This window comes from Mobula birostris, chromosome 29, assembly GCF_030028105.1.
Source record: "Mobula birostris isolate sMobBir1 chromosome 29, sMobBir1.hap1, whole genome shotgun sequence".
NCBI lineage: Eukaryota > Metazoa > Chordata > Chondrichthyes > Myliobatiformes > Myliobatidae > Mobula > Mobula birostris.
This window is the reverse complement of record NC_092398.1, coordinates 25,714,290-25,723,993: the sequence shown is the minus strand read 5'-3', so window position 1 is coordinate 25,723,993 and position 9,704 is coordinate 25,714,290. Positions and strand designations below refer to the sequence as shown.

Genomic DNA, 9,704 nt, shown 5'->3' with positions numbered 1-9,704 from the left:
GCGGGAGATACCAATGAGCGGAGGGGGAGGGGTGTTGTTGGGACCTGCCACTATGGAGAGGAGGGGCGGACTGTAGGAAGAAGCCAAGTACTTTGCAAAGGTGTGTGGGGTGGGTGGGGCTTCAGCTGTTCGTGGCCCCGCCCTCTTCCCCAGTGCTCAACCCCAGGGCGAACCGCAGGGGCCGCCCCTGCGTGAAATTGCGACGTGACTTGTCGACACAGAGAATTTCAATGCTGGGTATTGACCCAGTATAAGCCTATCTTCGTCATTTGTCTTATTATCACCGCATTATAGCTGTCGTGACATTTGTTGCTTTCTGGCAACGCTACTCTGCCACTGTCATAAAATTACAATGAATTACAAAGTCAATAAATATTGTGTAACAAAAATAGTGAGGTCGCGTTTATGGAACGTTAAAAACTGCGGTGGCGGAGGGCAAGGATGCGCTTCCTGAATGATTGACTGCGGATTTTCCGGTTCCTGTAAATCCCCTCCCGTTTTTAATGATGAATCCCGCCCTCTCGAAGACGTCCTTGATGGCGGGGAGAGTTCAAAGGTTAATTTTTATTGTCAAACTGTGCATGTATGATACGACTTTAATATTTGTCTACTCCGGATAGCCATTAAATACCGGAAGATCATGGGTGTTGATGAATGAAAACACATCAACTCCCCCCACCCCAACCGCCACGAAAAAAAAGAAACAAAACTCACAGACCCCAAAATTCCCCTTCGTCCGCAGTAAAAAAACAGCCACAGTAACAACCAAAGTCCCCCTACACATAACATTTTGAACCCTCACTTGCAGAAAAGAACAGGGACAGTGGCACTAAATTCCCCCAGCACTGCCAGGTCTCACCAATATACAGGAGGCCACACTGGGAGCACTGGTATAGTACAGTATATAACCCCAACAGATTCACAGGTGAAGCAGCGCCTCACCTACGCTCCGACCGCCAAAGTGGTATTCCCCAGTGGCCACCCACTTTAATTCCGCTTTCCATTTCCATTCTGATATGTCAGTCCATGGCCTCCTATACTGTCGCGATAAGGGCAGACTCAGGTTGGAGGAATACCTTGCATTCCGCCCGGGTAACCTCCAACCTGATGTCATGCCCCCAACCACCCCCTGCCCCCTTATGGCAATGCACCCCCTTTCACCATTCCCCATCCCCCTTTCCCTCTCGCACCAGCCAATCGCCTCCCTCTGGTGCTCCACTCCTTTCTTTCTTCCATTGCCTTCTGCCCTCTCCTATCCGACTCCCTCCCCCTCTTCTTTAGCCCTGTATCTCATTCACCAATCATTCCTGCCTCTCCCAGTTTCACCTATCATCTTGTGTTTCTCTCTCCTCTCCCCCACCTTTTAAATCTACTCCTCATCTTTTTCCTTTCTCCAGTCCCGCCGAAGGGTGTCGGCCCGAAACTTCGACTGCTCTTTTTTCCATAGGTGCTGTCTGGCCTGCTGAGTTCCTCCAGCACTTTGTGTGCGTTGCTAGGATATTTCACATGGTGGGGGAGTCTAGGACAACAGGGCACAACCTTAGGGTAGAAGGGCATCGATTTAAAGCAGACCTAGCTCATTTATTTTTCAACATAGTCCCCTCCTACATTTACACACTTAGTCCAGCGGTCGTGGAGCATACGGATCTTGGACCTCCAGAAAGTGCCCACAGCAGGGGTGATTGATAAGTTCGTGGCCTGAGGTAGAAGGAGATGAGTTATTAACTTCAAACTTTCTTCATAATCAATCTGTTTTCATAAGGAATTCTCCCCAATCCAGACAAGGTCCTTGTAAATCTCCTCTGCACCCTTTCTAGAGTTTCCATATCCTTCCTGTAGTGAGGCGACCAGAACTGAGCACAGTACTCCAAGTGGGGTCTGACCAGGGTCCTATATAGCTGCAGCATTACCTCTCGGCTCCTAAACAACTTGGCCTCCACAGCTGCCTGTGGTAATACAAGGGCTGATTGAAAGGTTGGTGGCCTAAGGTAGAAGGAGATGAGTTATTAACTTCAAACTTTCTGCATAATCACTGAAAGAGTTGAACTGCATGTGCATGTAACGAGAGATGTAGAACTCACCTCCTCCTACGTTAGGGCACGAACTTATCAATCACCCCTGCTGTGGGCACTTTCTGGAGGTCCAAGATCCGTATGCTCCACGACCGCTGGACTAAGTGTGTAAATGTAGGAGGGGACTATGTTGAAAAATAAATGTGTTAGGTTTTCTAAAATTGACTCCTTCTGCCTTAGGCCACGAACCTCTCAATCACCCCTTGTATTACCACAGGCAGCTGTGGAGGCCAGGTCGTTGGGTGCATTTAAGGTGGAACTTGCTAGGTTCTTGATTGGACACGGCATCAAAGGTTATGGGGAGGAGGCTGGGGAGAGGGGCCGAGGAGGGGAAAAAGGGATCAGCATGATTGAATAGTGGAGCAGAGTTGACGGGCCAAGTGAGCTAATTCTGCTCCTATGCCTTATGGTCACCTGGTCTTCAAATCACCACAGATCCTGGCAGGCTCAAATCTCTTGACTCTCGGGACCGCTGGTGTTGCTCACAGGCTCCACTCAACCTTAGTCGAATGTCTTCAGCCTCGAAATGATCGAGCCCACTGGCTACTTTGTCATGGATAGTTTAAGGAACCAGATGGGATTTGTAAAACTTGGGCATGGCATTTTCATGTAACAATATTTTACCGTTGACATGTTTGCGTTTCTCTATGCCATCCCCGCACGCTGCTGTGGCATCGTACAGTAATTCACTTTTAGTTGATGGGAATGTGGCACGCCAATTGATTGATCTCCAAAATGGTTGTCTTAGTCAATCAGCCCCCTACAATGCTGGCCCTTCTGGTTTTACTACAGACAGAAGTAAGGCTTATTGAGAAAGTCAGGAGGCATGGGATCCAAGGGGACATTGCTTTGTGGATCCAGAACTGGCTTGCCCACGGTAGGCAAAGTGTGGTTGTAGACAGGTCATATTCTGCATGGAGGTCGGCGACCAGTAGTGTGCCTCAGGGATCTGTTCTGGGACCCTTACTCTTCGTGATTTTTATAAATGGACCTGGATGAGGAAGTGGAGGGATGGGTTAGTAAGTTTGCTGATGACACAAAGGGTGGGGTGTTGTGGATAGTGTGGAGAGCTGTCAGAGGTTACAGCGGGACATTGATAGGATGCAAAACTGGGCTGAGAAGTGGCAGATGGCGTTCAACGAAGATAAGCGTGAAGTGGTTCATTTTGGTAGGTCAAATATGATGGCAGAATATAGTGTTAATGACAAAGCTCTTGGCAGTGTGGAAGATCAGAGGGATCTTGGGGTCCGAGTCCACAGGACACTCAAAGCAGCTGCGCAGGTTGACCCTGTGTTTAAGAAAACATAAGAAAACATATGATGCATTGGCCTTCATCAATCATGGGGTTGAATTTAGCAGCCGAGAGGTAATGTTGCAGCTATATAGGACCCTGGTCAGACCCCACTTGGAGTACTGTGCTCAGTTCTGGTCACCTCACTACAGGAAGGATGTAGAAACCATAGAAAGGGCGCAGAGGAGATTTACAAGGATGTTGCCTGGATTGGGGAGCATGCCTGATGAAAACAGGTTGAGTGAACTCGGCCTTTTCTTCTTGGAGCGATGCAGGATGAGAGGTGACCTGATAGAGGTGTATAAGATGATGAGAGGCATTGATTGTGTGGATAGTCAGAGGCTTTTCCCCAGGGCTGAAATGGCTGCTACAAGAGGACACAGTTTTAAGGTGCTTGGGAGTAGGTACAGAGGAGATGTCAGAGGTAAGTTTTTTTACGCAGAGAGTGGCGAGTGTGTGGAATGGGCTGCCGGCAACGGTGGTGGAGGCGGAAAGGATAGGGTCTTTTAAGAGACTTTTGGATAGGTACATGGAGCTTAGAAAAATGAGGGCTATGGGTCACCCTAGTAATTTCTGATAGGGATGTGCTCAGCACAACTTTGTGGGCCGAAGGGCCTGTATTGTGCTGTAGGTTTTCTATGTTTCTAAGAACTTTTTACAGTATATGGTACATGCACTCTATATCGATACATTCTAAAGGAGCATAAACACGAATTTTCTTCAAAATATGTCCACGGACCTTTTATTAAAACTGCTAAAAGCTTAAGATTCACAGGTATTGCTGTTTCAAAGGCAAATAAAGAATGAACTGACAGTCCCCAACCTAAACATCATCGAAAATCTGTGGATAGACCTCAAAAGAGCAGTGCATGCAAGATGGCCCAAGAATCTCACAGAACTAGAAGCCTTTTGCAAGAAAGAATGGACGAAAATCCCCCAAACAAGAATCGAAAGACTCTTAGCTGGCTATAGAAAGCGTTTACAAGTTGTGATACTTGCCAAATCAGAATCAGAATCCTTTATTGTCGCCAAGTATGTGGACACATACAGGGAATTTGATGCCGGTTTCCCTGAGCTCTCGCTGTACAGAATCAAAAAGCAAACAAAACAATAGTGCAAATAATCATGAACTATATACAATGAGGTATACCTGTGTATGTACAGGCGGATTTGGTTTATAATAGACTAAAACTCAAGTGTTACTGCCATGCAGGGTGCCCAAACTTTTGTTTCGGGCCCTTTTCCTTTTTTGTTATTTTGAAACTGTAAAGGATGGAAACGAAAAAAAGCAATCTTGCTGAAAATTTAAAAGAAATGTGTCGTCTTTAACTTTATGCCTTTTGGAAATCAGTTAATCTTTTACTCGCTTAGCTATTCACAGTAACATAAATTTTGACCAGGGGTGCCCAAACTTTTGCATCCCACTGTATATCAATAACGTGGATGGATATGCAAATAGGTGGGTTATCAGGTTTGTAAACGACACATGGGTTTGGTTGAGCTGTGCACCGTGAAGATGTCTATCAAAGGATCCAGCTAATACTGTGCCAATATCCTCGGCACGCTAGATATTTTTATGTGTGGTTTTAAGAGGCATGGTCTCCAGAGGGACCTGACCATAACATCATCGAGGCTGTCTAGGATCACCTGGAGAAACAGGAGCAAGCGAGAGAGCCAAGGTGTGCTGAAGGACCGTGGCAAGTTCTCCAGGATGCTTGGGACAACCTACCAGCCGATTCTCGTATAAAACTACGCGACAGTGGAAGTAAGAGAAGTGATGGAGCTTTAAAGGCAGAGGGTGGTAAAACCAAGTGTTGATCTGATTTTGTTTTTTTTTAGTATTTACTGCTCTTTATAGTATTATTTTGGTATTTAGAAGCTTGACATTTCATTAGGCACTTCATAAGGTACACCTGAATACCTGCTCGTTGTTCAGACCAAACATCAGAATGGGGAAGGAATGTGATCTAAGTGACTTTGATGGTGGATGATAGTTCACGCCAGACAGATTGTTTTGAGTATTTCAGAAACTGCTGATTTCTGTAGAGTTTACAGAGAAGGGTGTGAAAAAAAAGTCCTGTTCTGTGGGTGAAAATGACTTGTAAGGAGAGAGGTCACAGGAACATGGAGACTACTTGGTGAAAGAGGTGTATACAGTTCTGGTCGCCCATTGCAGGAAAGATGTCGAGGCTTTGCAGAGGGTGCTGAGGAGGTTCATATATAACCATATAACAATTACAACACGGAAACAGGCCATCTCGGCCCTTCTAGTCTGTGCCAAACTCTTACTTTCACCTAGTCCCACCGACCTGCACTCAACCCATAACCCTCTATTCCTTTCTTGTCCATATAGCTATCCAAGTTAACTTTAAATGACAACATCAACGACTTCTGCTGGAAGCTCGTTCCACACAGCTACCACTCTCTGAGTAAAGAAGTTCCGCTCATGTTACCCCTAAACTTTTGCTCTTTAACTCTCCACTCATGTCCTCTTGTTTGAATCTCCCCCACTCTCAATGGAAAAAGCCTATCCACGTCAACTCTATCTATCCCCCTCATAATTTTAAATACCTCTATCAAGTCCCCCCTCAACCTTCTACGCTCCAAAGAATAAAGACCTAACTTGTTCGACCTTTCTCTGTAACTTAGGAGATGAAACCCGGACAACATTTTAGTAAATCTCCTCTGTACTCTCTCAATTTTATTGATACCTTTCCTATAATTCGGTGACCAGAACTGTACACAATACTCCAAATCTGGCCTTACCAATGCCTTATACAATTTCAACATTACATCCCAACTCCTATGCTCAATGCTCTGATTTATAAAAGCCAGTATACCAAAAGATTTCTTCACCACCCTATCCACATGAGATTCCATCTTTAGGGAATTATGCACCATTATTCCTAGATCCCTCTGTTCTACTGCATTCTTCAACGCCCTACCATTTACCATGTATGTCCTATTTTGATTAGTCCTACCAAGATGTAGCACCTCACATTTTTTCAGCATTAAACTCCATCTGCCCACTCTTTCAGCCCACTCTTCTAACTGGCCTAAATCTCTCTGGAAGTTTTGAAAACCTACTTCATTATCCACAACGCCACCTATCTTCGTATCATCTGCATACTTACTAATCCAATTTACCACCCCAACATCCAGATTATTAATATATATGACAAACACCATTGGACCCAGTACAGATCCCTGAGGCACACCACTAGTCACCGGCCTCCAATCTGACAAACAGTTATTACACCACTACTCTCTGGCGTCTCCCATCCATCCACTGCTGAATCCATTTTACTGCTTCGATATTAATGCCTAACGATTTAACCTTCCTAACTAACCTTCCGTGTGGAACCTTGTCAAAGGCCTTACTGAAGTCCATATAGACAACATCCACCGCTTTACCTTCGTCAACTTTCCTAGTAACCTCATCAAAAAATTCAATAAGATTTGTCAAACATGACCTTCCATGCATAAATCCATGTTGACTGTTCCTAATCAGACCCTGTCTATCCAGATAATTATATATACCATCTCTAAGGATATTTTCCTTCAATTTACCCACCACTGACGTCAAACCAACAGGCCAATAATTGCTAGTTTACCCTTAGAACCCTTTTTAAACAATGGAACCACATGAGCAATACGCCAATCCTCCGGCACCATCCCCGTTTCTAATGACATTTGAAATATCTCTGTCAGAGCCCCTGCTATTTCCACACTAACTTCCCTCAAGGTCCTAGGGAATATCTTGTCCGGACCCGAAGATTTATCCACTTTTATATTCCTTAAAAGTGCCAGTACCTCCTCTTCTTTAATCATCATACTTTCCATAACTACCCTTCTTGTTTCCTTTACCTTACACAATTCAAAATCCTTCTCCTTAGTGAATACCGACGACGAGAAATTGTTCAAAATCTCCCCCATCTCTTTTGGCTCCGCGCATAGCCATCCACTCTGATTCTCTAAGGGACCAATTTTATCCCTCACTATCCTTCTGCTATTAATGTAACTGTAGAAAACCTTTGGATTTATTTTCACCTTACTTTCCAAAGCAGCCTCGTATCTTCTTTTAGCTTTTCTAATTTCTTTCTTAAGATTCTTTTTACATTTTTATATTCCTCGAGCACCTCATTTACTCCAAGCTGCCGATATTTATTGTAGATCCCTCTCTTTTTCCGAACCAAGTTTCCAATATCCCTTGAAAACCATGGCTTTCTCAAACTTTTAACCTTTCCTTTCAACCTAACAGGAACACAAAGATACTGTACCCTCAAAATTTCACCTTTAAATGACACATATTTCTCTATTACATCCTTCCCATTAAAAAAAAATTGTCCCAATCCACTCCTTCTAAATCCTTTCGCATCTCCTCAAAGTTAGCCTTTCTCCAATCAAAAATCTCAACCCTGGGTCCAATCCTATCCTTCTCCATAATTATATTGAAACTAATGGTATAGTGATCAATGGACCCGAAGTGCTCCCCAATGTATACCTCCGTCACCTGCCCTATCTCATTCCCTAACAGGAGATCCAACACTGCCCCTTCTCTAGTTGATACCTCTATGTATTGCTCTATGTACCTCTATGTATTTACCAGGAAGCTGCCTGGATTGGAGAGCATCCTCTACTACGAGAGGTTGAAAATACTTGGGTTATTTTCACTGGGGTGGGGGGTGAGGTTTAGAAGATCATGAAAGGCACGGATATTCAGTGTGTTTCCCAGGGTTGAAACGTCCAACACTAGAAGACGTGCACTTAAAGTCAGAGGGCGTCATTCCGAAGGAGATACGAGGGCCAGGTTGTTTACACAGACAGTGCCGTGTACCTGGTATGCGCTGCCTGAAATGGTGGTGAGAGTAGATAGGTTAGAGACCTTTAAGAGATGTGTAAATAGGTAGAATGAGCATTAAGGAAGGATATCGCCATTGTGCAGGCGGAGGGGATTAGGTTAATTGGCTATTTATGGACCAATTAAATTGATACGGCACCTTGTAGGCTGAATGGTCTATGTTCTATGTTCTGAGAGCTTAAAATAACAGTGTAGGAAAGCCTTCACTGCTGACTACAATTGCATCCGACTGCCCACTGTGTCTGTAGTCAGGGGATATCGGTCGGATGTCTAGCCACGAGGAACTCCCTCAGAAATTTGCATTTGGGGTGAGTTTGCGGGTCTGGGTAAGGATCTCCAATTCTAGCCTCTGCTCGGCTAAGGCCAGACGGAGCGAGGCGAGAAGGCAGCGCCTGAGGACCTGGCGGAATTCGCGACCAGCGAAGACATAGAGAAGGGGGTTGAGGGCGCTGTTGAAGGAGGCCAGGGCTGCAGTGAATAACGACCAGTCCCCGGGAATCGGTGTGGAGAAGGTTGATACGAGGTCGCAGACAACTTTGGGGATCCAACAGATCATAAAGGTGACGACAACGGTGATGATGAGGTGTACAGGTTTCTTAGATTTGACGAACCTGTTCCCTCTCAGCCTCCAGCCAACCAGGGAGTAGCAGGTGATCATAATTACAAAGGGGAGGCAGAAGATGAAAACAAACCAAAATCGATTCAACACGGCCATTTCCTTTTCCAAATCCCGAAGCAGGAGGAAGGGCAGGCACATGACGAAGGCTAGGATCCAGACTCCGAAGCAGGCTGCACGAACCCATGTGAGGATCAGATGTTGCTGCAACCAAGTGGGCCGAGTAATAGCCAGGCAGCGGCAGATGCTGATCAGAGATAACAGATATATGCTGGCGGCGGCGTTGAGGAATATCAAGGTTCGAAGAAACTTCCAGGAGAAGTAGGCTTCGTGCCCAGAGTAGCTCAGGGAGGTGTTGGACATGCGGAAGGGAAGGGTCAGGCAATAGATTAGGTCAGCCAGAGCCAGGTTCAGGAAACACACCGTGTGGATCTTACTCTTCATCTTGAAGCCGGTCACCCAGATGACTGCGCCGTTGCCCGGGACGCCCAGTAGGAAGGTGAGGGTGAAGATGACCATTGATATGACGAAAGGTGTTCCCCACTCCATTCTGTTTCCATCGGCCGTGGAATTGTGGGAGGAGATATTCCCAGCGAGTGTCGAACTGGATACTCCTTCGGAGAACGACATTGTCGGATCTGGTGGGGGAGATATTGTGGAAGTGAGAGCGGTGCAGAATGGAGAGGCGGCGAATTCAGGAGGAGAGGCGAGAGCGAAGAGGGAAAGAGAGGAAGGCGAGTTGACATGCGGTGTAATACGGAGCAGAAACCTGACACACCACAACGGCTGTCAAGGCGGCGGATGTCTGCTTCAGCGCAGAGACCACAGTCGTCTTGCATTCCAAGCCACTGGACCCTAACCGCA

The 9,704-nt window shown here is 45.8% G+C and overlaps 1 protein-coding gene across 1 annotated transcript; it reads right to left on the bottom strand.

Annotated features, from left to right (window-relative positions):
• Positions 1 to 8,513: 8,513 nt before the first annotated feature.
• Positions 8,514 to 9,470, bottom strand: LOC140190168 (C3a anaphylatoxin chemotactic receptor-like). The gene has a single exon (XM_072246678.1). It carries the CDS (start codon positions 9,468 to 9,470, stop codon positions 8,514 to 8,516), a length of 957 nt encoding a protein of 318 aa, XP_072102779.1.
• Positions 9,471 to 9,704: the final 234 nt, after the last annotated feature.